This window comes from Leptodactylus fuscus, chromosome 3, assembly GCF_031893055.1.
Source record: "Leptodactylus fuscus isolate aLepFus1 chromosome 3, aLepFus1.hap2, whole genome shotgun sequence".
NCBI classification, from domain to species: Eukaryota; Metazoa; Chordata; class Amphibia; order Anura; family Leptodactylidae; genus Leptodactylus; species Leptodactylus fuscus.
In genome coordinates this window covers 119,815,895-119,843,503 of record NC_134267.1, presented here as the reverse complement: position 1 = coordinate 119,843,503, position 27,609 = coordinate 119,815,895, and the positions used below count along the sequence as shown (strand labels likewise).

Genomic DNA, 27,609 nt, shown 5'->3' with positions numbered 1-27,609 from the left:
GTTTCACTGTATATGAATTGACAAGTTATTTGTATAGATTGGACAGTGTCAATGTGTAGGTATTTCTCCAATTGGTAACACCCAGTTGTCAATATTTCATGAAATTGTAGACAAAAAGCAGGAACAACACAGAGCTTTAAGGTAAGATGATGCAGGATTGTTACTTTATGAAGAATTTGTACTTGTATTTACTAAAATCGATGTCAGAATTGCTGGGGGGTCCAGCAAACCATTTACATTTCTGTCCCAAACATTTATGTGTTTGCGTCTTCTGTTTTAGGTTGTTTTTAAAGTATGCTTTTTATTAGTAATAATTGTACTTACTTTCTTCTGTTTTAGCACTATTGTTCTAGAATGAATATGAAATTGCATGCATGACAAGAAATATGTATATATACGTACCCCCAAAACCAGGTCTCATAGTAAAGTCGTGGTCATCTATCCGAAGAAGCTGTTCAGACTTTGTGAGTGGTGATTTTGTGATATCTGGGCTTCTTTTGAAAACTGGGCTGTTTCAAAAATACACAAAGAGATAAATTATTTTAGCTACAAATAATACATGTTTACCAAGCATATTGGATCACAGTAATTATACACACAAATACCTTAAAATATTCATATATGTTTCAAAATTTCTTAAAATAAAAATTGCGACAGATTAAATACATTTTTTTTTTCCCCTGAACTCAGGGTACAGTCCCAACCCCTTAAATATGTTTTTTCTGTTCAATTAGAGAAAACTCATCTATATAAACACCCAGTTTAAACTAATGACAACTACTATATTTTAATACTGTGGGGAAGTTAGCTCAGTAAAAGCAGTTGTGCAGAAAAAAAACAAACAGTCAAGACAGGAACAAAAAATATGCAACAAACTGGTCTATTTAGGAAAACAAAAACTGGAAAATAAATAAACCTTGACTTCAAACACAAAATGAGCAAAACAAAATACAGCCTTAACTTCAGGCAAAAACAAAATAAATACCTGCTCGTTTGAGCAACTAACTAAACAGAACTGATAACCTAACTATACATGTGGCTTACTTCCAGCCACACAAACAAATCAAGTGTAATATTGTCTCACCGGACTCAGAGTTATAAGACAAAACCATAAACCTCCTTTCACTTCATAGAACTGCACTGCCCAGTAGTGAGGCCTATTCCAGATCCGCCCTGGACCATACATCTTACTAATATTATAAATGTGAAAGTTTGGATGTTTGTGTGTTTGGATGTTTGTGTGTTTGTTCCTCAATTACGCAAAAACGGCTGAACGGATTTGAATGAAATTTGGCACATAGAAAGTTTGTAACCTCGATTAAAAGATACCGTAGGCTACTTTTTATCCCGGTAAATGTCATGGCTTCATGACTGTTATGAATTTATGTTCACATACTATATTACAATGCTCCTGCAGCAGCCTTATTTCAGGTCCCAGGGCTGTTATCTCTCTGTGTAAACACACGCTAACCCTCAGTGTACATGCATTTACATATTATCTGATCTACTCCAGGCAGTGCTGACAAACTGACATGGGCAAACACCTTTAATCCAAATTGGCAGTTTGTCAATTTTAAACATGCCTGGAAAAAGAAAATCTAACTTGTCGCAAACAAAGAGAGCTATAAAGGTAGCGAGAAGTCACAGACTTCTCCGCAAGCGGAGCTGAGGGTGGATCATCGACGCCAACAACATGCTCATTACATGGCGTCCCAGCAAGCTGCTGAGATGCCGGAACAATTACAGGCACGGTGTGAAGAACAACTTCAGTGCCAGGCCATCTTGAGAGCTACTGAAATGCCATAGCAGGTGGATTATCAACGCCAACAACACGCTCATTATATGGCATCCCAGTGAGCTGCTGAGATGCCGCAACAATCAGCAGTCTAGTAGTCTAAGATTTCTCCTTTTAAAGGCTGGTACACACTGCAGTGATTCCTAACCTTCTTACCATAGCAGAACCCTTTAAAAATGTTCTGTTCCTGAGGAATCTGTAATGCCATTCCTACCTGGTTACCTCCTGTTTCTTTAAGGATTAGTGCACTCACCTGCAAGCTTTCTTCTGCCAATCTGCCTGTGTGTTATAGCTGTCGGCTGTGAGTGAACGGCACAGACGGTGTAAAGGTGAAACCGTACACCGGCTGTACTTAAGCAGCCCCATTCATTCAATGAATAGGACAGGAATAGGACCTGTTCCATATTTTGTGACCCAGACTGTTGCCCTCACAGAAATTAATCGGTCAGTATGCTATCTGGGAAAAACCTAGATAGCACACTGACCTAGCACATAGTCGTGTTTGTTCTTCATCCAGCAAAGACCAGATCCCCATATGAGGCATAAAAGGGGTGCCACTTATATAACGCATTTAGGAGTAGCCTTAACCCTTAAATACTATCATGGTGTCTATCATAATGATATGTGTATGGTAGTGGTGTATGATAGACACCATGATAGTACTTAAGGGTTAAGCCAATGGGTTCATGACTTGCTATCAATTACTTTTCTGTTTTTTTTCCATAGCCCATTGGTCTGTAACATGAATATCACATGTCCGTATAAAATGGATATATGAATAACATGAATATGTGTGAATACGCCCTTATATGAAGGTATTTCTACAGATACAGATACTTCTTCAGGTATTTCTCAAAGTAAATGAATATTTCTATATCTTAGACTTTCACTTCCTTGGAAATAAGTCAGCCTTCACTGGGAGATAGGGTTAAATGGCAAACAAGATGAAGATGTTACATAACTTCATGCTTACACAGTGGATAATGCTTCATGAAGAAAATTTTGCGGAAAAAACTATAAGGGCTCATAGGAGAATTCCATTTTAATGTAAATCTGAGGAATAGAGATATATGACCATGACAGACTGTTAAGCTATCCATTAGATTAAAAATATTCCAAATAACCGCCAACTGGCTCTCTTCCAGGAATAAACGGAGATGCTCAGAGAAGCGACTACGCCATGTGATGCCTCTGGCAGAGTAAACTGCTTAGCCAGTGCTTTATTTATATAAGTGAAATATCAGCTGCAGAGCTCTTGCCTCTAAACAGTAGAAATCAGCTATTGTTCTGGATCTAGGCAGCTGAAGAACCATGGTGCATGGTAAAGCACTAATACAATCTGTCAATCATATGGCAAGTTCAGCCATGGCAAGGTATTAATCACAGCAAGGCTTTTTTGTCTGGACCTATCAACAGTGGAAAGCTGTGGCACAATGCCGATGCTCTGCATCTGTATCCTGCCTCGGAGAGCCAAAGGGGCAAAAACTGAATAGGAATCCAAGGCAGATGTCCCCATCAAATTCCTCTTCACTTTCCGCCATGAGAACATACATCCATAGTGGTGATCTGTGAACACAGTCTGTATGGCAATGCATGGAGGATGTACAGCTCTTTAATACAGAGCTGGCTAGTCTCTGTGTTTCATAAATGTCAAGAGCCTAGACTATTTTTAGAAAAAAATTCTAGTATATAGTTAAAGATCTAATCGCATATTGCAATTTATATGAAATATTGCATGTGGATCTGCACTACTTTTCAGGATAAGCTACCTTGTGTTTACTTGAGGAGTAATACTACTTCTGTTCATTACATATATTCTGCAGTTTTTAGTAGTTTCTCCCCTGCCTGCTAAAACTGTAATTTTATTACTGCTCTGAACTGGTGGTTGAAGACTAAGTGCTATACACTGTACAAAGTGAGTACCAGAAAATGTGGTCTATAGAAAAACAATCATTTGTTTTGATGTGAGGTTCAGTGTTTTGGTTGTGAAAGAAAGTTCTGAGACCCCGTATTAGCCTAGCATCAGCCTTAGGTTAAGGGACCACATAGCAGCCCGCAAAATAAAAGCACTGTGGGAAAACTGTGGTGGCAAGGCTTTGTGTTTTTTTCCTACAGCACTTTTCACAGAAAGTCCACAGTGTTTTCCTTTCTGCTTCCATTATACCTATAGGGAAACCGCCAGCATTCCCATAGGTACAATTGACGCTGGGTTCACACCTGCGTTTGGGGTCTCCGTTCTATGGTTTCCGTCTTCTGCATGCCAGAAGACGGAAACCATAGACCGGGTCCGGCCGTGCGCGGCGGTGAGCGTTTTAGGCTCTCCGCCGCGAAACCGGATTTTTTTATCCGGACACAGAGTACTGCATGTCCGACTCTGTGTCCGGATTATAAAACCCGGTTTCGCGGCGGAGAGCATAAAACGCTCACCGCCGCGCACGGCCGGACATCTCTCTCACCCATTCAAATGAATGGGTGAGAGAGACTCCTGCAGGTTTCCGTATCCTGCCTGTGTTTTAGGCAGGAAACGGAAACCTAAGTACGGAGTGCCGGGCGCAGATGTGAACGAGCCCTGACATGCTGTGATTTACAAAACCACTATGGTTTTGGATTGACTGTGGTGCGGTGTTTATGCCATGTGGAGCCCTGGCATTCGCCTGTTTTTCTTCTTTTTATTTCCTGTGCTTCCTGCTTACTCCCCCCTCGTCTCTCCATAGACTTCTATACACGAGTCATGTGACCTGTAGTTTGTCTTGAGATGGATAGAGCAGTAATTTTTCAAACTGAAAACAGATAAGAACTCTAATGGGAGGCTTTTTTTTGGAGGCTCTTTTTGAGGCGGATTCAGCGTCAAAATCAGCGCCAAAAAACTCAGTGTGCACTGACACTAAGGGTCCATTCACACAGAATTTTTTACAAGGATTTGGTGCTGAAAATCTACATGGAAAAAGTCTCCCATTGACTTCAATGGTTTCCTTTTTCTGCTAGCTTTTTTTTCAGTGCTGAATCGGACACGGATTCCACACCAAATTCAGCTGCATTTTCCTCCGGGCGAATGCACCCTGAAGGGTCAGGGAACAGCCTTATAAACACATTATTTATTTTATAATAATGGAAGCCAATACTTTGATATCAGTGTGGAAAACTGAATAAAATGCTGCCAAGACAACGTGTCCTTTTATAAAAACACATGTCTTAAAGCCTAAATGCTTGATAAGTACACAGTGTGAATTGGATTTCTAAGCAGTAATTTCTAAGAGCTTGCTGCATTTTGAGCAATTGCAGGAGAATGCACAAGCAATGACACAAGTAAAAAACTGAACGGAATGAAGATAAAGGGAATGGGTTATAGCCAAAAAATAACACATTAAAAAGGGGCACAAAATCTAAATAAACACCTGCATGTATTGATCCTGTTACTCAAATAAGTGTAAACATTATTCAGTAAGAACTTTCATAAACACAAATGAATCTTTTTCTCCATGTCCTTGAGAGTATATACATTTATAGGATATTGAAACATTTGTCTTAATATTAACATAGACATTTCATCCTTTAGCTTGCAATATACACGTTTGGAATAATCTGGATCCATATTACTTCCATAGGTTGCTTTGGCAATAGTTGCATAAATACGCATTTGCTTTTTAATCTGGTTTTGTAGAATTTTTAGTATATAATTGTTGCTGGTACACTATGTGTAGACATTACAGGTGTGCCAGGCAAAAACATGAGACTACTTTTCCGTGCTATATAATGTTTTATAACCTAACAAAGAGACATTTATTCGGATGTAAAGTATTAGCATACCTGCCTTGCTTGTGCGTCTCTTCTTGTACCTCCCTTCTGTGCCTTTGTGGTCTACTGTAATGAACAAACCAACATAAGATTAAATAATCACATGATATAGGTCATTTTTGTCATCAGTTCATACAGAAATTCTCCTTAAATCTATTTTCATACCATAATCCAGAGAACTTAGCATTTTACTTTGAAGAGCCCTCGACAAAGCCTTTGAAAGCTCCTTACTAATGTCTCGTTGTGTGATATTGTAGGCTGTCCTCTCCTCTACTGTGTCAGAATAAACATATAGGGCTTGATAAAATCGTAACAGAGCATGGAAGGTGTCAGCCAATGAACAGTATGGTTTCTGTAGGCATTCCCTCAATCATAATGGAATCATTATACCTGCACATATTAAAAATGATACAATTCAGATACTATATATTGTTTGTATTTATGGGCAATTTTACTCTTCAAATTTGTTCTGTACAAATTTTTTACCCACAAAGTCTTAGGCCAACCGGCTCATACATTTTTGCACCTCCATATTCTCAGAGCCTATTTTCATCGATCCGGGTTCCTTTCCCATATTTTGAGTCTGACATGCTTTCCTGCAGGTAAGGTTGGGTTCACATCTGCGCTAGAGTCTCTGTAAAATTTGTGTAAAGAAAAGTCTTGCAGAGAACTTTATTCTCCACTGGTTTTGGTGTGTAACCACTGAAACAGCTCTCTGTCATGCAGGTTCCCCGGTAGACCCGAACGACAGAGAACACAACACTAGGTTGAACTTAGCCCTTAAACCTTCTTATGTTTGAGCCCTATCTGTAGAATCTCACAGGAACACTACTTATTGAAAAATGTTACTTTTTACATGGATTGATATTGTTTTTACTGTTTTATATTGTTTTGCATAGTTTTCTCAGGTTTTTCACAGTTTTAATATAATATTGTACAGTGCCTTAAAGAAAAATGCCATTTCATGCTGCTGTATTGTCTGTGAAATGGGAGTGACATTTCCTCTGCTTGTTCTAGAAGGTCAGAGGAGCTAAGGACATAAGAAAAACATGCAATATCAGCTTCTCTTTCCTGCCAGGTTCTCCGCCTCAAGGTGGCTGATCAAGCGAGATGACGCTTATACTGTCATTGATAAACTTTGCTAACCCTCCATTGTAAACAGGGGACCATTTTCTTATTAATATAAGTTCATTTAACCCCTTCCCGCCGATGGCATTTTTTGATTTTCGTTTTTCGTTTTTGACTCCCCTCCTTCTAAACCCCATAACTTTTTTATTTCTCCGCTCCCAGAGTCATATGAGGTCTTAATTTTTGCGGGACAATTTTTTCTTCACGATGCCACCATTAATTATTCTATATAATGTACTGGGAAGCAGGAAAAAAATTCAGAATGGGGTGGATTTGAAGAAAAAATGCATTTCTGCGACTTTCTTACGGGCTTTGGTTTTACGGCGTTCACTGTGCAGCCAAAATGACATGTCCCCTATATTCTGTGTTTCGGTACGGTTCCAGGGATACCAAATTTATATGATTTTATTTACATTTTGACCCCTAAAAAAAATTCCAAAACGGTGTTAAATTTTTTTTCTAAAAGTCGCCATATTCAGACGGCCGTAACTTTTTTATACATAGGTGTACGGGGATGCATAGGGCGTCTTTTTTTGCGGGGCCGGGTGTACTTTTTAGTTCTACCATTTTCGGGAAATGTTATTGCTTTGATCACTTTTTATTCAAATTTTTATCAGAATTAAAACAGTGAAAAAACAGCGGTTTGGCACTTTTGACTATTTTTCCTGCTACGGCGTTTACCGAACAGGAAAAATATTTGTATAGATTTGTAGAGCGGGCGATTTCGGACGCGGGGATACCTAACATGTATATGTTTCACAGTTTTTAACTACTTTTATATCTGTTCTAGGGAAAGGGGGGTGATTTGAACTTTTAATACTTTTTATATTTTTTTATATTTTTTTTTACTTTTTTTTTATTTTTTTTTTTACATTTATTAGACCCCCTAGGGGTGTTGAACCCCAGGGGGTCTGATCACTAATGCAATGCATTACAATGCTAATGCATTGCAAAAAAGCATCATCTCTTTTGCAGGCTGTATACACCAGCCTGCAAAAGAGAGAATTTGCAGACTGGCTGGGAGCCCTTAACAAGGCTCCCGGCTGTCATGGCAACGGGGGGTCGGCCCTGGAGCATGCTCCAGGAGCCGGCAATCCCTGCCAAAATGGCGGCGCCCATGCGCCGCCGGGAAGATTGCGCCTCCGGCGCCTTTGACAGCAGCGCCGGAGGGGTTAATGCCTCCGATCGGTCCGGGGACCGATCGGAGGCATTAGAGCCGGTTGTCTACTGCTTGAAGCAGTAGACACCCGGCGGCTATGACGGCTGCCCGGCTCCCGGGCGGTCGCCATAGTTACAGACCCGACACGCGCCGTACTATTACGGCGCATGTCGGGAAGGGGTTAATGTTGTTTACTAGACATTTTACATTGCTGAATATTTGGTATTGTTATGCTTTTCTTGTGACCAATTGCTTTAGGCCAGGGCCCCACAATGCAAAAATGCAGCATTTTGACCATGGCAGAAACACCTCTGCAAAAAACGCTGCATTTTCCATTACCTGCGATTCCAGCTAATCCCATCCACACATACGTTTTGCAAATTGCAGCATGTCAATTATCCCTACGAAAATGCTCCATATAGGTATAATTGGGGCAGAAAGTCTGCAGAGAAAAACACGTTGCTCACTCTCCTTGGGTTAGCTTTGTGTCATTGAATGTGGATGACCTCAACACTCCTATAAAAAGAAGAAAAATCTTGATTCATCTAAAACGACTGCCCCCAGATATTGTCTTTCTTCTGGAGACTCACTGTAGAACAGACAAACTGTACAAACTCTCAGCCCAGTAGATAGGAGACTGTCTCACCGTATCCCATACCTTATCCTCACAAGGAGTTGCTGCTCAGTTGAGACGGGACCTGCCCTATTCCATTACAGATCTATTTAGTGACCCACAGGAATGGTTTCTTGTCTTTAATTGGATATAGCAAACCTTATGATTTAGTAAATCTTTATGCTGCAAGGCAGGTATGCAGTCATGGTCAAGCCAATTTTTATGCCATGCTTCTCCAGAAGCTAATGAGCTACAGCCTGGGGAATTTTATTATAGGAGGAGAATTTAATTTGGTTCAGTGCCATGAGCACCCACACCACAACCTATTCCCTCTCAGGCTTCCCTTATGCAATTTATGGCATGTTTATCATTGTCTGGCCCCTGGCAGGTACCTGTTTTAGAGATGAGCGAGTAGTGAAATATTCGAGATTCCATATTCGTTTCGAGTAGAGCCTCAATATTCGACTACTCGATCAAATATCGATTCCCATTACAGTCTATGGGAAAAAATGCTCATTTCAGGGGAAACCATTATTCGACTAAAGGAGAGTCACCAAGTCCACGAGTAGCAGGAGGAGAGTGTTTAGGAGGAGCGAAGTGCAGTTAAAGCGCACGGACCCCATAGACTATAACGGATCTGTGCGCTTTAACTGCACAGCGCTTGCAGTTGCACTGATATTCCGTTCGGGGGGTCCTCCTGTGGACTCCTTCCGGACGGGAGGCAGGCGCTAATGTGAACTTACTCGTCCTGAAGAACCAGCATTGATTGACCGAATGCTATACAGTGTCCACAGCAGTCTCCATTGTGGTCCGATCTTAGACTCCACCTCGTCACAGAGGAGCCTCCGGCAGAACCAGCGTTGATTGGCAAAATGCTGTACACTGTATAGAATTTGACCAATCAACGCTGGTCAATGCATTCCTGTGAGAAAAAGTCAGCTTCCGCATAACCGCAAGCTGACAGCTCTCATAACTAGCAAAGACGAGCCTGCTGCAGAACCAACGTTGATTTGCCGAATGCTATACACTGTATAGCATTCGGCCAATCAATGCTGGTTCTGAATCGAATCTTTACTGCGAATAGTAGTATTCGAACAAGCACGAGCATTTCAAATACCATAGTATTCTATCGAATACCTACTTGATTGAATACTACTCGCTTATCTCTAGTCTGTTTCCAATCAACAATGTGGCATCAGGAGAGGGTACTAATGGGGATGTGCCATTGTAGTGGGTGCACTATTAGAGATCTTTTTTGTTCTTGGCCTCCTTTTGGTGTACATTGAGGTGTAGTCAGTGGGGTCCAAAAGGACCATGGATCCTGTGGGCATTGCCCTCCTCTGGGGATGCGTGTCCGCACGTTTAATGACTGGTCAAGGGTGGGTGTGTTCCCCCCTGAGATGATGTCATGGGAGCCTGTTCAGTCGGATCTATTACTTGCACTATAATTTCTGATTATGAGGAGCAACATTTTATTGTTATTTCCTGTTTTGCCTTCCCTATCCCCCTTCTTATTCACCTTATTCCTATCCCCCCTCCCTGCTTCTTTTCTTTCCTAGGTTTTGTACAAATTAATTAAAAATGTTAATTAAAACAAAAGATAACAGAGTGAGGCAAAATAAAGCTGATTTTTGTTGTAGAGTTAAACTACAGAATGGTTTGTAAAAAATCCTTGTATACAAGCACTTGCCAAGGTAGTCTTCAAATGCTTTAATATTGACAATAAAAGTTCCTATATGAGGTATATCAAGGACCAGTCTCTTCCCCAGATGCATATGGACATGATGAAAGACAGAGGCATAGCTATAGGAGGTACGAAAGTAGAAACTACAACAAAAGACAACACCATTATAGATAGAACATGTTAAGTGGGGGCAATGTGATATATTTAATAGGTACACAAAGCTAGTATTAACCCCTAAAGAGAACTTTTCATGTCTTTGGTCACATGCAGCTTTATATGCTGCTAGAAAGCAGACAGTGCGCTGAATACAGCACACTGTCGACTTTCCCGTTATTTGCCCTGGGGCAAGAGATATTGGTGCCATTACCGATACCTCTTCACTGTCAGAAGGGTGTTCCTGACAGTCTAGCTGGACTGTTAGGAACACCCCTCCTGACAGTACTGCCCGTAGCTCTATACTGCTAGAGAGGAAGTTCCTTACTGCTATTTTTGATGAAGGCGAGGTGACCAAAACACGTTACTTTGCACCTTCAGTATATTATTTTTTACAGTGTTATGATGTGACATTGCAATGCCATATTATTGATATCGATGGAAGAAGAGTTGCTAGGTACTGGGGAGCTAAGAGAAGAAAGTAGTATCTGTATTCTATATTCACCAGCGCATAGAGAAAATAAGTAAGCACGCTGAATCAGTGGAATATGCTAGGGGCTCAGGGCACTGAAGGAAAGCAGAATAGTGACAAATGCTTGCTGGGTCAGCAGTGAAATGAGGTTGTCTTCCTGTCACCCTACTAGAAACAACATCTATCTCTAAAATGACATTTATCTCTCATAGCCTCTGAACAATAAAAAGTAATAGGGCTGTATCAATTTAAAACCTGATATAAAACATTGTAAGGCAGGGGCCCCACATATCGTCAATACCATGGTAAAAACGGCGGCATTTTACAGTACTTGCAAAGTGGATGGGATTCTGGTTAATCCAATCCTCACACTGCAGAAAAATAACTACAGCGGACATGCTGCAATTTAAAAAAACAGTGTGTTTTTATAAATGGCTGCATGTCAATGCAAGTGGTTTCTGTATAGGTACAATGGAAGCAGAAAGTCTGTATAAGAAAACTCTGCCGACTTTTGTGAAAACCACTGCAAAAAAACAAACAAAAACACTTTAAGCTGCAGCATGCCACGTAGGGCCTTAGTCTAAAAGAAGTTACTGGATTAAAGGGCTGTGTGGCCCTTTTTAAACTATCACAGGTGGTAATAGGGCACCCCCTAGTTAAATATCATACAGTCTCTGGTCCCAGAGTGAAAAAACACCTAAAATATAACTTTTATTAATATAAAGTATAAAATCTGAGACCTTGAGGGAATAGTCCCCACTTATCTGGGGATCTACTATATATTGTTATACCCCTCACTGTCCAATTGCCTGATATATACAACTCAAAGGATGTTAGATGGAATCTCATCAGCTTAATAGCCCTTTGATTGAAGCACTATTCACACCTCTCCTCCCGTTGTAACCCTATAGATATCAATCAGGGTTTTTGTAACCCTATAAATATCAATCCCAATATAAATCAGCAATTCCCTGGCTGTTCAAGATATAGTATATAGTTACAGATATAATTACAGAAATATGCATAAATGACTCTGGTGCTATCAGACCCTCAGGGATTGATTTGGAGATTCCAGTGAGGATCAGCAAGACCAACTAAGCTGCAAACCCAATCCTTCCTTCCCTATGTGTGTCTATGAATAACCTATAGTTGCTGACTAACATATGTCTATCATCCTAGTGGGGGGGGGGGGTGTATCCCCTCACTTCAGTTGCTCTACACATTTCACCTAAATTGTTCTCTCTAAGGTCATCAGGAGCTTTATATGTAATAGGGTGAAAAAAAAAGAATCATATGCGGTAACAACTGCAGTTCCCGGAACTCCTATGGCGAGTCCCGGTACTTTCAAAGTGGCTGACGCTCCACGCTGGTTCCACTCTTTCTAATAAAGGACTGCACTCGCCTCCGCTCCACTTCCAGTCCTGTCCCCACCAATCCAGTTTGCAATAGAAGCAACACCCCTCGTACCTCATGGTGGGGCGTGGACTGAACACTGGAGCCTGATACAAAGGCCAATAGTATCGGACAATGCCGAAACAAGCCTCAGGAAAGTATAAAAAATATATATCACAAAGGATCAATGACAAAGGCGAAGATACCAAGATCTATTGGGATAAAATCACCTATCCATTGGCCAGATGGATAGGTGATAGCCTACCATTGTGTTTAAAGGTCCTATAAAAATGCATCATCACACAAAACTATGTCTAGTGTGAATAGTGGTCAAACATTGCCACCTCAATATACTACATGCACAATATTATGAACAAGGACCTAATGGCTGTTATGGTTCTGGGTATATAGATAATTTTTTTTTTTTTTTTAAACTACAGAACCTCTTAGTTGTAGAACACTACAGCGAGGTCCACAGGCCCAATGGAGGGCAGCTGTATGTCTGAACTCAATGTGAACTACTGCAAAAACACTGCAGCACGGTGCTTAATGTGAACAGCTGCAAAGATACTGCAGCCTGAACTCAATGTGAACAGTGTGTACTCTGCGACACTGCGTGTGAATAAGGTGCAACTAAAATCCTGCCAGTTTAGCTCACTGGCCAGGTGCACCAGTACAAGTGAAACACACGGCTGCCAAGGGTTAACACTCACCCAGGCCAGCAAACACACACACTTACCCCTGCGACAACTAGGGGCCACCACGGAAGTTTAGAACATTCTTCTGTACACAGCTTGGAGTTACTAAGGGAGTTTGCATGGTCCTGCACACAGCTTGGAGCCATACATGAAGTCAGACAGTACACATAGGCTATCTCAGAGACCATTCCTGCTGCAGATCTACAAGCTGGAACGGCGTCTACCGCTCCTAGCCCTAACAGTTCAGGGTTTACAGGTCCTACCTAACAGCACCCAGGAGAAGCAGAGGAACCCCACACAGAGGCCTAGTCTGAAACCTGCCTGAGTACTGGAACCTATCCCTGCAAACTACTGTCACTCACTCCGTGGACTTAGAGGAGATTTCAGTCAAAGTGTGAGCACCCGGTGGGCGTCGGCTCACACTATTTAAAGGGAAGTCCCCGCCCAATAGGGGCGGTGGCCATGACCTCACCGCTCATGCTCAGTAGGGGAGAAATGGCACTTGGCTTGTGAGCAGCTCCAATACGTCTGAGCATGCTCAGTAAGGTGAAAGCTGGATGCTTAGACTGACCCGCAGGTGGCGCTGTGCGCTATGATAGAAACCTGCGGGACCAAATCCTAACAATGGCTTACTATATCATACCTATCCCAATACATCCAATGAATATAGTGATGAAAAAAACTGTATGGCAATTTGAAAATCAAATCCCTCCAAATACCAGAGATCCCATGATAGCGACGTCTGGGATAATCACTATATTCCATATGGAATAATACAATCCACAGCACCAATCCCTCATAAATATACGGGACAGCCCTCATTAAAGGGATTCTACCATTAAAGCAACTTTTTTTCTAATTACCATGTCGGAATAGCCTTAAGAAAGGCTATTCGTCTCCTACCTTTAGATGTGGTCTCCGTTGCGCCGTTCCTTAGAAATACCGGTACTTACCGGTATGCTAATGAGGTCTCGGCAGCAATGAGGGCGTCCTTCTTCTTCATCTGCCTCCTCCCCTTGTCTGTCGTCTTCTTTCTTTGTTATGTCTTACGCCTGCGCAGTCGGCTCTGACAGCGAGAACCTGTTAGAGCCGATTGCGCATGCCGGCCGGCGGCCATATTTCCAAGGCTGCAATTGCGCGCATGCGCAGTACACTCCTCACATCTTCGCCGAACAGAGTGTACTGCGCATGCTCAGTAATGTTCGTACAGCCCTCTGAAGCCTGGATGAGTTCACTCGCACGTCAGAGGGCTGTACGGACCTTACTGAGCATGCGCAGTACACTCTATTCCGACGTGGTAATTAGAAAAAAAGTTGCTTTAATTGTAGAATCCCTTCAATAATGATCTAAATAAAGGGTGTAAATGAAATAGTGTCATTTAAGCCCAGTGGTTTAACAGATTTAAGTCTAAAAATCCACTGAGCTTCTTTGCATAAAATTATGTGGTCCCAGTCACCACCGCATGGGGATTTATGCACCCGCTCAATTCATTGGAATTTAATTGAAAAAACAACCCCATTATGGCGTTCCCAGATGTGATTAGCTGTGGCAGTGTCTGCCCGATGTGTGATGTCTCCTGTGTGATCTAAAATGCGTCTGCGTCTTTTTGTCTTGCCCACATAATTAAGTGGGCAAGAATATGAAGCAACGTAGACCACGCCATCCGTCAGGCAATTGATAAATTCTCTTATACGACAGAGGCACCCCGTTGCACATGCCAATACATTTGGCCTGACAGGACCCGCATTTAAATGGTCCCAACCAAGTGAGTGATGTTTTAACGGGGCTAAGATGACTCCGAGTGTGGCTCTTGGTGTAATTCATCCTTGACTTTGTATACTGCCCCATCTTTTCATATAGCCCTTAGCTTACTTATCACTTATGCTAGGTTCACACTAGTGTTTGGCTTTCCATTTTTTGGGTCCGCTTTGGGAACCAAAAAACGGAAAGCTTACATTCTTAAAAAGCGGTTACCCATGGAAACCCATGGACCCAATAAACTATAATGGGGTCCACTGGGATTCTGCTTGAAAAATGTGGGTTCGGGGACGGAACCTAGTGTGAACCTAATCTTAGGTGGGATATGTTGCTGAGAGTACTCACAACCTCTGTTGCCATTCTAATATTTATAATATGTTGGTTATGTTAATACACTACTATATTTAGTTTAATTGGAATTTTACTTTGGTCTCTTTTCCATTGTTAGACTCTGTACAGACATAAAGAAAGGAGGAGATAGACTGGCATCACTCCGGGGGCGATATTAAAATATAACTTTTAATCCATATCAATGGTAAAATACAAAGAAGATACAAAAGGAGTGAAAAACCACAAAAAAGACACATTAAAAAACTCCAACGCGTTTCAGAACACGCAGTTCCTTAGTCATGGTATCCTAACTTGATGAATAAAGGCTGGTGTATAAAGAAAATAACAAAGTTGGTTAAACATATGCAAAAACTCCAGTCCATATAAGTGAAATTTGGATCGTAATTTTACTTATATGGATTTATATAGATTAAAAGTTATATTTTATATTTTAGTTATATTTTAATATTGCCCCCAGAGTGATGCCGATCTTTCTCCTCTTCCTTTCTTTATGTTTGTTCTTTGTTCCTCAGTCCGGGAAGCAGATCGTGCACCCCGAAGAGGACTTCAGAATATTCACGGCTCCAAACTTTATTTTTTATGGACATACCCTATACAGACCCTGATGAACATTCCATCTTTCTAGATTATTTTGCCTAGCCTTTTCTTTTTTTTCCCTCTAGATACTTATTTACTGTCTGGTTTTAACATGGACTTCACAACACTGTTTGTACCAATGTTTGTGTTCTTTTATACTTAGTTTTTATTTCCTGAGAAGACTTTTACTGTCTATTTACTAAAGTTTGTATTGTATACCACGTTGTACAACTTTTCAATAAAACAAGTTTGTTTTTATTAAATAATACGGGCATATCCATATAAAAAAAATGGTAATGGAATATTAATATAACTTACATAAAAATGGGTAAGCAAAGCAGTATAGGAGGAGATACAAACCTGGTAAAAAAAAAACCAAAAAAAAAAAACAACCTAATAAGAATAATACAACAAAATAGCTCAAGGAAAAGTATGTTTACAAGAAATGATAGTATAATATTTTAAGGTGTGAATATAAAAAGAAAATACATTAATCTATTGATGGATAGATGGAAAAATCCATAAGAAACCATACATTGCAACTATCTTGCAACTGACTCACCAGTCCTGAGTTACCAATTTATAGACTTTGCTAAAAAGACTTCCCTAAGTAATGCCTGGTTCACATCTGCATTTGTTAATCCATTCAGGGAGTCTGCATGGGGACCCCCAAATGGAATACCGAATGCAAGTGGGGAGCTTATGAGAGCACACAGAACCCATAGACTATAATGGGGTCTGTGGGCTTTCTGTGCGGTGTTCGCACGGAACATGCGGACAGAAAAGTACTTCGTAATCTACTTTAATGTCCCCGTAACTCGTGCAGGCAGCGCGTGGAAAACACATGGACCCCATTATAGTCTATGGTGTCCGTTTGCTTTCACTGTTCACCGCTTGTCAATGCGTTCAGTATTCCGTTCGGGGGGTCCCCATGTGAACGCCCTGAACTGATTACCAAATGCAGGTGTGAACCAGGCATAAATTGGTTTGTAACCCATTGTTGGTAGGTTCTGCCTGCGATAAGGAAGTGTCTTCCATTCTGTACTGTTAAACCATGCTTGATTAACAGTGTTTCGGGAAAATGATGAATATGTGTTCCCTTGGCCTCCCACAGGCCCAAGTACACAAACACCAATCAACTAGCGCCCTAGGCTTTGCTCTGTTTCCATTCTTCAGGCCGGCTTGTGGAGTCAAAAGACGGAAACCCAATCCACTTAAAAAGCAGTTACCCACGGAAACCTGCTAACCCCACAGACTATAATGGGGTCCGTCGGTTTTCCACCTGGTTTCCTACCTGAAAAACGCATAAAGAAAATTCCTACTTGCATTTCTTTTCTCTACACATTTTTCAAGTGGAATGGGGGATGGAATCCCCAAATGGAAAGCAAGTGCTAGTGTGAACCCAGCCTTAGTTATAATGGAGTTTCCTAACTGGTATAGATTTTCATTCTGGTGCAGGAATGTCTGACTGATTTATGAAGTGGTCACAGTCACTGCTCCAGTAAGACCCTTTATTATGACTGGTATACGATACACCAGTCTTAATAAATATGCCCCAACAGATGCCAGGTTCAGCACCTGGGCAAACCTGGACAGATCAACTGTCCACAACCCCTTGTTGGCCCCCTGTTTCTCCCCTCTGAGCTCTGAACCACCCCTCCCCCCCTCGATTCCCATGTTACACAAAGGGTGGTATGGTATCCTTGTTATAAGTACAGTGTCCATATTAGGATATCCTCAGATAACATAGTCAAACATCAGATTAATGCTAGTTTATAGCTCTGATACCTGACTTCTGACATCTAATTTGTCTGATACCTGACTACTAACACTTGACTCTGACACCTGACTACTGATTTCCTGACTACTGACACCTGACTTTGACACCTGACTACTGATACCTGATACTTGACTACTGACACTTCATAGACTGCCACAGCATAATGAATGGCATCTGAACAGGTCCCATTCACACTGTGCAGTTTGTGGGCTGGTTGAAAAACTCAGATGATTTCTGACTCTTATCTCTGTCTGAGTCACAAGGCAGCAGTCGGCTAGGAAACACATACACTATGCCTCCTAATGATTGGCCAGGATTACAGACCTCCCTGCTCACACTCAGAATTAGAAGATACAGTGTATATAGGAGCTGTAGGGTGAGAAGCTCAAATGAGACCTGATACCTGACTTGTGACTCAGCCAGAAATCAGAGTCAGACATCATGTACAAACCAACACATACAATGGTGGAAACTTATCAAGTAAAATGCTCCATAATTCTGGTATCATTTTCACCAAATAAACTCTGTAACATGTTGGGCACCATATTTATCAAGTGTTTTAAATACTTTTATGACTTGTGAATAAGGGGGCGTGGAGTCACAGTAAGGGGGCATGACCTACAACACTGTGCTGCAACTCCAACGTTCTTTATGGTCTATCATACAAAATGATGAAAAAATGTTGAAAAAAATTACCCTAGTTTCAGGTTGGAGGTGGTCTTATTGAAGGGAGTCTATTACCAAGAAATGTATATTTAAAGTAAATACGGCAGCTCATAGTACATTCTGTATGAGTTTTTCTTATTGCAGCTTCTTGATGGAGAAAAACACTATTTTATGCTTTTACGGTGTTGCTCATACTCTGTGCATTATAAGACCATCCTAATAGCTCCCCCTCTCTATTCCCGATGATAACTCCCTTTTGCCAATTCCCGATGATAACTCCCTTTTGCCTGTGCTCATCCTCTTTATTGCTGCTGGTAGGTGCAATATTGAGCATACTGTGCATGCTTCATCATGTCACTCTACATGCAGGAACTGTATGGGGTTTGCCATCAGCAATAAGAAGGATGAGCACCTCAGAAGCGATGAGGAGGGGAGAAATGTTACTCATCCAAAGGGATGGCATTCTGCCAATCAACGCTGGTTCTGCATCGAACCTTAAACTTCGAACAACCAGTAGTGTTCGATCGAGTACGAGTATTTCGAATACCGTAGTATTCGATCAAACACCTACTCGATCGAACACTACTCGTTCATCTCTAGTTATTACACATATGTTCAATATGAGCCTGAAGCTGGGAATGGTACCACAACTGTGGAAATCATCTTGTGTGGTACCAGTTCCAAAGACACTTCATCCACCAGACCTTAACAGCTACAAACCTGTATCATTGACATCCCACATGATGAAGGTCTTAGAGAGATTGGTTCTCACACATCTCCGCCCTCTAGTGAGCTCTGTTATGGACCCCCTCCAGTTTGCTTATTGACCGGGCATTAGGGTGGATGATGCCATCATCCACCTTCTTCACAGAGCTCTTTCTCACCTGGAGAAACCAGGGAACACTGTGAGAATAATGTTCTTTGATTTCTCCAATGCTTTTAACACCATTCAGCCAGGGCTACTGAAAGACAAGCTGGACCTTGTTAGTGTGGACCTCCACCTCTCCAACTGGATCCTAGACTACCTCACAAACTGACCTCAGTATGTGAGAGCTGTGTGTCAGACACTGTGATCTGTACTACAGCGGCACCACATGGTACAGTTCTTGCCCCCTTTCTCTTCATACTGTACACTGCAGATTTTAGGTGCAACTTATCTAGCTGCTACTTGCAGAAGTCTTCTGATGACTCTGCAATAGTAGGCCTCATCACAAACGGAGATGACAGGGAGTACAGTGAATTAAACTGGGATTTTGTGCATTAGTGCCAGCGAAACCACTTCAGGATTAATGCTGGGAAGACCAAGGAGATGGTGGTGGACTTTCGCAAGCGGAGGTATGTTCCAAAATCAGTCGACATCTAGGGGACGGACATTGAGATAGTCAACACCTATAAGTACTTGGGTGTGCTCCTCAATAATAAGCTGGACTGGGCCATTTACATGGATGCACTATACAGGAAGGGCTACATCAGGCTCTACCTGCTCAGGAGGCTGAGGGCCTTTTGGAGACCAGGGTGCACTTCATAGGGCCTTTTTGAACTCTGAAGTGGCATCAGCCATCTTCTTTGGAGTGGCCTGCTGGGGGAGTAGCATATCAACCAGGGATAGGGACAGACTCAACAAGCTGGTTAGAAGGACCAGCTCTGTCTTGGGGAGCCCCCTGGACCCAGTGAAGGTGGAGGGTGACAGAAGGATACTGTCCGTGGTGAGCTCCATACTGGAGAATAACTCCCATCCCATGCATGAGACCGTGATAGCACTGGGTAGTACTGTCATAGACTGACTGTTTCACCCTAAGTGTGAGAATGAGCGCTATCGGAAGTCTTTCCTCCCCCCTGCAGTAAGACTGTACAATCAATGCCAGGCTGTAAGTGTAGATTACTCCATACAGAGAACTGAAAGATCCTTAAGCTGTGACAGCTCTCCTACTATGTTTTTACCTTTATCTTTTTATCTGTACGTACTGTCACTGTAATGCCTCTACCGTGGAGATTCTGTATTATTATTGTACTGTATTATCTATGCTGCTGTAACACACTGAATTTCCCTATGGTGGAACAGTTAAAGGAATATCTTATCTTATATGTGATTGATGGGGTCCAATACCCAGCACCTCAGGCTGGGAATGACTGACAGGTGAATAGGAAAATCCCGCACTGGGCCTCTGAACCAAGTGGGCCCCTATCTTACCCTGGCATAGCACAGTACATTCATTGTATTTCATACAAATGCTTATGGTACTGTATATTAACCAAACTATGCATCACTGTAATATACTGGCTACATTATTTTTTTAAAAAAATTCCCAGTTTATTTTTATATTCTGTTGACACACAGGGTACTTGATATGACATCTAGTGAGGTCACCCAGTTTCCTTCCTCCCTGAGCCCCATTTTGTAAATCACACTGCAGGGGCCCCAATCACCAATCATATTCCAGCATCTTTCTGCTGCCTGAGCCCTGCTGCAGTGTGAATACGTACCCCCAACTCACAGAGCTAAGAAGGCCCTAGTTCATGGCAAAAGCCAGACAGCATACTACTGACAGAATCCCAGAACAGAAACAATAAAGGGCAAGGGCTAAGCAGCAAGCTAACACTGAAAAAAAATTATGGTGGCCAATGGCAGTACCATACATTGTGTGGAAGCTTTGCTTGATATTTCTGCTCAGTAAAAATACCAATGAGAAAGTAAACTACTAGTTAAATAACAATTCACTATTTATTTCTCAGTTACTGACCTTCTTAAAATAGAGTCTTTCAGGTCCAAAAACTCAAGAAAACCAATAATAGTGCTGAGTAGACACCTTTAATAGGAACAGAAATATATCTATGTGGTGACAAACCAATGAAGCAATTCAGAGACAATGCAAGTGCATTGGCCCAGTGTGTTAGATTTGGATACAGCTGGCTGTGATACAGGCAGAGGCCTCAAATGTCATTCACTGCTAAAATGGCGACTTTGGTGACATTCAAAGCACTTGTAGCTATCTGTAGGCACTGGAGTGCACTCAAGGCTGATTTGCATATCCATAAAAAGATTATAATTTCTACTTTGCTTCAAAGGTTTGTGGCCACAAAGGTATGTTTTTGTGCTGGCATTAATATTGGTTTGGAAAACATTTTAGACCTGACAAATTCCCTTTAAGCGACTGAGAATAAACTCTAAACCAGCTAATCACATCTATTAGCTGTCAATGGCTCAATGGCAAGTGTAGATCACATTCCTCTGACCTTGAGTCTATGGGGGATTCATGAAAATGGCTTCCTCAAAGATACGAAACAGCTTTGAAAAAAACAGAGATTGTCTTTTACAACATTGGCGTGCCTAACAATAACCAGGTGATGTTTCCAAATCAATGGAGTCAATGGCAACCATAACAACTAGGATACCACAGTTCGAATTCTACGTTTGGGTCCATATTAAGTTGGTATCTTTTTGCGGCAGACCCATTTACAACCCTCCTTCCTAACATATGCTGTATAGTGCTTTTCCTGATGCCCTACAGTTACAGGAAATAACACAACTCGTTTATGATGTCATGATTGTGGTGTTACATGGTGCTATCAGTGCTAATGGGAATAATCTTCCCTATTATCATTACTACATTCAGGTACCAACAGCATTGTCCCTATTTGCCTTGCTTTTGTGTGCTAACAATTGAGGCGCTAGCCATCTGTTTACATACTTCACCATTAGTCAAGGGCATTCAGGTTGCAGACAGATGACATGGTCATGGTTTTAATAGATGTGTTTAGAAATATAAATTCCATTATTGAGCAATTAAGCTCATACTCTGGCTTGACTGTTAATTGATATTAAAGTCCCCTAATGGCTCTGTCAAATGTGGTTCAACCTCAGGCCCCCACTTTATCCCTTTTGTCAGTGGTTGATAGCAGGGGCACAGCTAAGGCCTGGTTCACATCTGCGTTCGGAATTCCGTTCGAGAAGTCCGCTTTGGGACCCTCTGAATGGAATACCGATCGCTTTAAAAAGCGGTGAGCAATGAAACCACGTGGACCCCATAGACTATAATGGGGTCCATGTGTTTCCGCATGGTGTCCGCACAAATCATGCAGAGACAAAAATGCAGCAAGAAGTACTTTTCTATGCATGATCCATGTGGACACCACGCGGAAAACACACAGACCCCATTATAGTCTATGGGATCCATGTGGTTTCATTGCTCACCACTTTTTCATGTAATTGGTATTCCGTTCAGGGGGTCCCCAAGCAGATTACCCAAATGGTATAATGAATGCAGAGGTGAACCGGACCTATGAGGGGTGCAGATGTAGCAATCAACACCATGCCCCTGAGCATGAGAGGCCCCAAAGACCTCTTTACAACATAAGAAGGCGACATTCTTGTAGATAGCTCTTTGTAAGTGGGGGCCTAGGAACTTCAAGTTATGTCTCAAGTTATTTAAGGACCTAAATAGTAAAATACCTAGTAAAAGTATTTCAGGTTAGTACATTTTCCTCATTTCCACAAATCTGCTACATTTGGACACACCATTATAATGAAGAAAATCATATGTCAGTCTCAATAACCGTTTTTTTTTAACCAGACACAAAGTTGGACATGCAGGACTTTGTGTCCGGTAAAAAAAAAAAAAAAAAACGGTTTCGCCGTGGAGAGCAGAAGACGCTCACCGGCACTCACGGCCAGAAACGGTCTGACAGGTTTCCGTCTTCTGTCAGCAGAAAAAACGGAAACCTGAAAATGTAGATCGGGTGCTGGTGTGAACCCAGCGCTAGCAGTAATTCATCTTAGTTGTATACAGATCCAGTTCCCAGTTTTTCTTGAAACAATAGTTCTGCTATTTCTATTTTACAGGCTGGTACAGGTATAATGGACATGATGATGGCTCCTAGTCTCATATGATTACTACTTACTATATGGATTGCCATACCTGAAGTAGGCCTTTTTTTTCTTAGCATTGTACCATATATATTAGCTGTATTAGTCAATACAATATACATTTTCTTTTTTTTTTTCCCTAAATACAACATTCTGCATGCAAACATGATAATGTTCACTTTTCCTTGCATGCTAAGGCTGTGAAACTAACTTCACTGAATTTGTAGCAATATCTGAAAGCTAAAAGAGAGTGATTTGATCTGACAGCTAACAATATTTCTGAGTAACATAGTGCAACATAAGGGTCTTGCTATAAAATGAAGTTTAATGCAGCACTGCTAGCAACCCATTGAACCCAAGACTGTGAATACCCCCACCCCCTGTACATCTGTGTCAGAGCTACAGGCATTGTGGGTAAGCTTCAACGCAGTTATTATGTTTGCCCAAGTCAGCCATGCTTATATTAACCCATTAAAGCACATAAACAATTTCACAGGAAAAGAAAACAGTTGCTTTGTAATGTAGAATTAAAACTCTAACAATCTAGTCTGAAGTACATGAGTAGATGAAGCATGTAGATGGGCACAAGACAATGCTAAGACAATGGAGTATAATAAAAGAGTATATTCTGCATATCAAATCTTAAAATGTATTTAGATGTAATGCAGGGAATTGGGATTTCCCTGGACAGAGATGGATTGATAGTCTTTTCATGGTATTATAAATGAGAATGCATCGATCAGGCAATACGCAGAATGAATGTGTATTACAGCTAATACATATATAAGTAATAACACAACACCATTTACTAGCACTTTAGGATGAAGGTACATTGGTGCACTCACCTGCCTTGCTTATATAACTCAGGTACAACTCTTGTCTGTAGATGGACCCTGCTCTCAGCAAACAGACTCGATGCCCAAAGAACAAATAGAGTACAGATCCCAATAAAACTTGTAGTCAGCATGATACCTTCGAGACTATGGCCCAAAAATAGTCCAAAGAAGAAACACTAAGACTATATTTTGTTTCTTCTTTAAGACATTGGTGGGTCATCTCATTATTAGAAGGATGTTTACCCATACAGAAAGGAAACGCCACTCAGTATTTAATCTGGATGCAGTGGAAAGCAATTTCCACTAAACCTATAAATCCATCTACGTCAGATGGCTGGGATTTTCAGGCTGTGGTGAATTCACGTCTATTTCAGACTCGCTTTTATGCTTGCTGCTTAGGGCAATGTAGAGCATTGTTAAAATAGAGGTTGTGAAGCAGAGATCATTTGCAGAAAGCTTTAACTGAGCAGTAGCCTGATAATAACCTCCAGAAATCAGTCAGATATAATGAATGTCCCCAGAGGTGCTTATTTAGATGTCACTACATGTACTATACCAATGGAACTGAAGTAGTGGGTATATTGAGAAACAAAATTTATTCCAGTTATTTTTGTCAAATGTGATGGGTAAAAAATGTTCATGGTATGATAGCATTGTAGAGTATAGTGTACTTCACTTTATGTCAATTTTACTGGAAAATTTTGGCAACGTTTTGGTGTAAACTAAGCCACCAAATCCTCTATATAGACAAAAGCATTGGGACACTTATACATTACACCTACTGGAGCTTTATGACACCCCATTCTAAATTCATAGGCATCCATATGGAGTTGGTCTCTCTCTGTATGGGTCAGTTCAATTTTTTGACAACAGTGTTAATCATGCCTTTATGGACCTTGTGTTGTGCATGGGGACAAAAGAAAACAGAACAGAACAGAACAGTGCCTTCTCTACAATGTTCCCCAAAAGGAATTGTCCAAAAAAGCTTGGTTTGCTGAAGCATATACATCTCTTGTCGCTAGGCCTAAGCCAAAACCTGAAAAACATCATAAATATTATCCCTCCTTACCAAACAGCCAGCACAATGCAGTCAGACAGGTAATGTTCTCCTGATGTTTACCAAACTCAGACTCATGCATCAGATAGAGAACTTATGGTTCTTCACTCCACAAAACATGTTTCTTATTCTTCAGAGTCCAGTGGCGGTGTACTTTACACCACTCCATCCAAGGATTGCAACTCAACCCTACTGTGTAACTTGCTGATAAATATATCCAGAGGTCAGCATTAAGTTGTGAGGGAAACCTGCAGGTAAAATAATGCATTATTCAGCATCCACTGAGATCAATGAGCTGTCTATATAATACATGTATGTGCTAGGTCCTTAAGAGGAAGAAATGTTCTCTTCCATGGCTAATAGATGAGGATTCTGCTGAACAGGGGAGCCTTCTCTATTAAAGTGGTATTCTCATCTCAGCAAATCATTACCAAAATGGGAATAACTGCTCCAATGTTCCAGCCTCCTATGTTCTGACTGAACTGAATATGACTTTAGTCTTAATGTACTTGTTAAGTATAGATCCTAGGCAGCACTGTATTAATTACCAAGGGTTAGCTCTTACTTAGAAGGTTATTCCCGAATAACGGGTGAATAATTGGCTGTAAATGGTGTTGCTCCACTGTTTCCATAATTGCCACAGCAGTGAATAGGAATTATTAAAGCAGTGTAGCACATTTCAGTTACATTATTTATGTATTACAGAGACAGTGTAGCTATAAATGCTTTGCTGTTTCCATAGCTCCTATTAACTTCTATTAGAGTTGCAGAAACAATGTAGAGCACCGCTTCTCGCTTGTTTCTAGTGAATGGGACTTGCAGCTAATTTTTCCCTACTCCACCATGATTTGCTGAGATGGGAATAAACCTTTAAGAACTCCTGGGGAGTGTGACCAGATACTGAAGAATGCAGATATGTGAGTCTGAGCTCTGCTCCTTGCTTTAACTAAAAGTGTTGCACAGTTTTACACAGGGCGGCGAAACTTAACTCATTAAGGTAGGGTTCACACTACTGTTGGATTTCGTTATGAAGGTGTCTGTTTAAAAAAAAATAACGGACACCTATCATAACAGACACAAACGGACAGTAACTGATGTCTATAAGTCCATTGCCCATAGACTTCAATGTTAAAAAATAAAAAATAACGGACACTTGCCATCCTGCAAGTCCAAAAGTCCTGCATGTAGAATTTTTCTGTCCGCTGGAAAAAAAAAACTCGATGTGGGTGTAAACAGGCACAAACGGACACAAACGGACACAAGATAAAATCCCATTGAAATGAATGGAGATTTTAATGGACTTCTGATGATTTTTCACGATTTAGCTAGTGTCCGTTGCTAAAATCTTGTAACAGAGAATAGCTATGGACACTGCTGACGGTCACTAACAGTAGTGTGGACGCTCCCTAAGGGTAAGTTCACACTGGGTTTTTTGGTCAGGATTTTGAGGCTGTATCTGGAGTGGGGTTTGAGTGCTTGGTTGAGTGTGGTCGGACTGGTAGGTGGCACATCATCCGCCACTACTACTCCCATCCTCCAGTCTCCTCTATCTGGGTTGCGGCACACCCCCCTTGAGGTAATAACCCTGGTCCAGGAGTGGGTGCAGCAAATTTCATACTATTTTCCCACTAACTCCTAGTATTGGTGAACGTTCTTGAAGTTCAATTCTTGTGGTCCTTCCTTCATAAACTGTAAACATATGCAGGGTCGGTCTGGTCCGCCGGGGAATTGGGGAATTCCCCGTTGGGCCCCGAGCCTGACTATTAGTTTTATCTAAATGTACTTGTCAGCCCGATCAGGCTTCTGACTGTCCCAAAATGGGCCCCTGTACCAATCGCTGGGAGTGTGTGAGACCATTAGCAGGCACAGGGTCTTCTGCTCCCTGCGCTGTACACTGCCGTCATGTAGCAGGAGCTGTGCTGCCCCTCCCCCACACAGATCGCAGTGTGCAGGGGGAAGTCTGCCGGCTGCTGTAAATCAGTGGCGTAACTAGGAATGGCGGGGCCCCGTGGCGAACTTTTGACATGGCCCCCCCCCCCACCGACCCCTCCTCTGCACTCTATTATGTCCCTTAGTAAGCCCTGCGCACAGTATTATGTCCTTTAGTGGCCCCTGAACACAGTATTATGTCCATTAGTGGCCCCTGCACACAGTTTTATGTCCATTAGTGACCCCTGCACACAGTATTATCCCCCATAGTGGCCCCTGCACACAGTATTATGTCCCTTAGTGGCCCCTGCACACAGTATTATGTCCCTTAGTGGCCCCTGCACACAGCATTATGTCCCTTAGCGGCCCCTGCACACACTATTATGCACCATAGTGGCCCCTGCACACAGTATTATGCCCTATTGTGGCCCTTGCACACGGTATTATGCCCCATAATGAACACCCATGAACAATTATTATACTATGGGGTATTCTCAGACCCCGGGGTATAATAATCGGAGACCTGGGGGGATACAAACATAAAAAAACACTGTTACTTACCTATCTTTGGCTCAGTTGCAGTCTTCGGTGGTGTCGGCCATCTTTAATGACATACGGACGTCACATGACCCGGTACGCAGGTCCCGGTCAAGTGACGTCAGGGACATCACACAACTAGGCCCGATGCCTGTATGAAGCGTGGAGAGGAAAGTAACAGTGTTTGTTATGTTCACTTACCTTTCCCGGTATAATAATAGTGCGTGTGTGCCCCTGCCAGGATCGGTATATAAATATGGCCCATTAGCGGCTGGAGTAACTCCAGCCGGTAATGGCCTATTAAGAAAAAAAAAACACTGGGGTAGCGGCTGTTGCCGGGCCCCTAATGTCCCGGAATAGCCTTAA

General features: G+C 41.7%; 1 protein-coding gene across 2 annotated transcripts in view; it reads right to left on the bottom strand.

Annotated features, from left to right (window-relative positions):
• The window catches only part of LOC142197711 (gamma-aminobutyric acid receptor subunit rho-1), a 48,665-nt gene extending 24,661 nt beyond the window's left edge, over window positions 1-24,004 (bottom strand). The window contains exons 1-3 of one of the 2 annotated variants that reach the window (XM_075268210.1): window positions 23,730-24,004; window positions 5,603-5,656; window positions 403-509 (exon numbers count right to left, since the gene is read on the bottom strand). In XM_075268210.1, the coding sequence (XP_075124311.1) occupies window positions 403-509; window positions 5,603-5,656; window positions 23,730-23,851 (283 nt within the window). In that variant the 5' untranslated portion in view covers window positions 23,852-24,004. Of the gene's footprint in view, window positions 1-402; window positions 510-5,602; window positions 5,657-23,729 lie in introns of those variants that run through there. The other variant, XM_075268211.1, reaches the window with a different exon arrangement.
• Window positions 24,005-27,609: the final 3,605 nt, after the last annotated feature.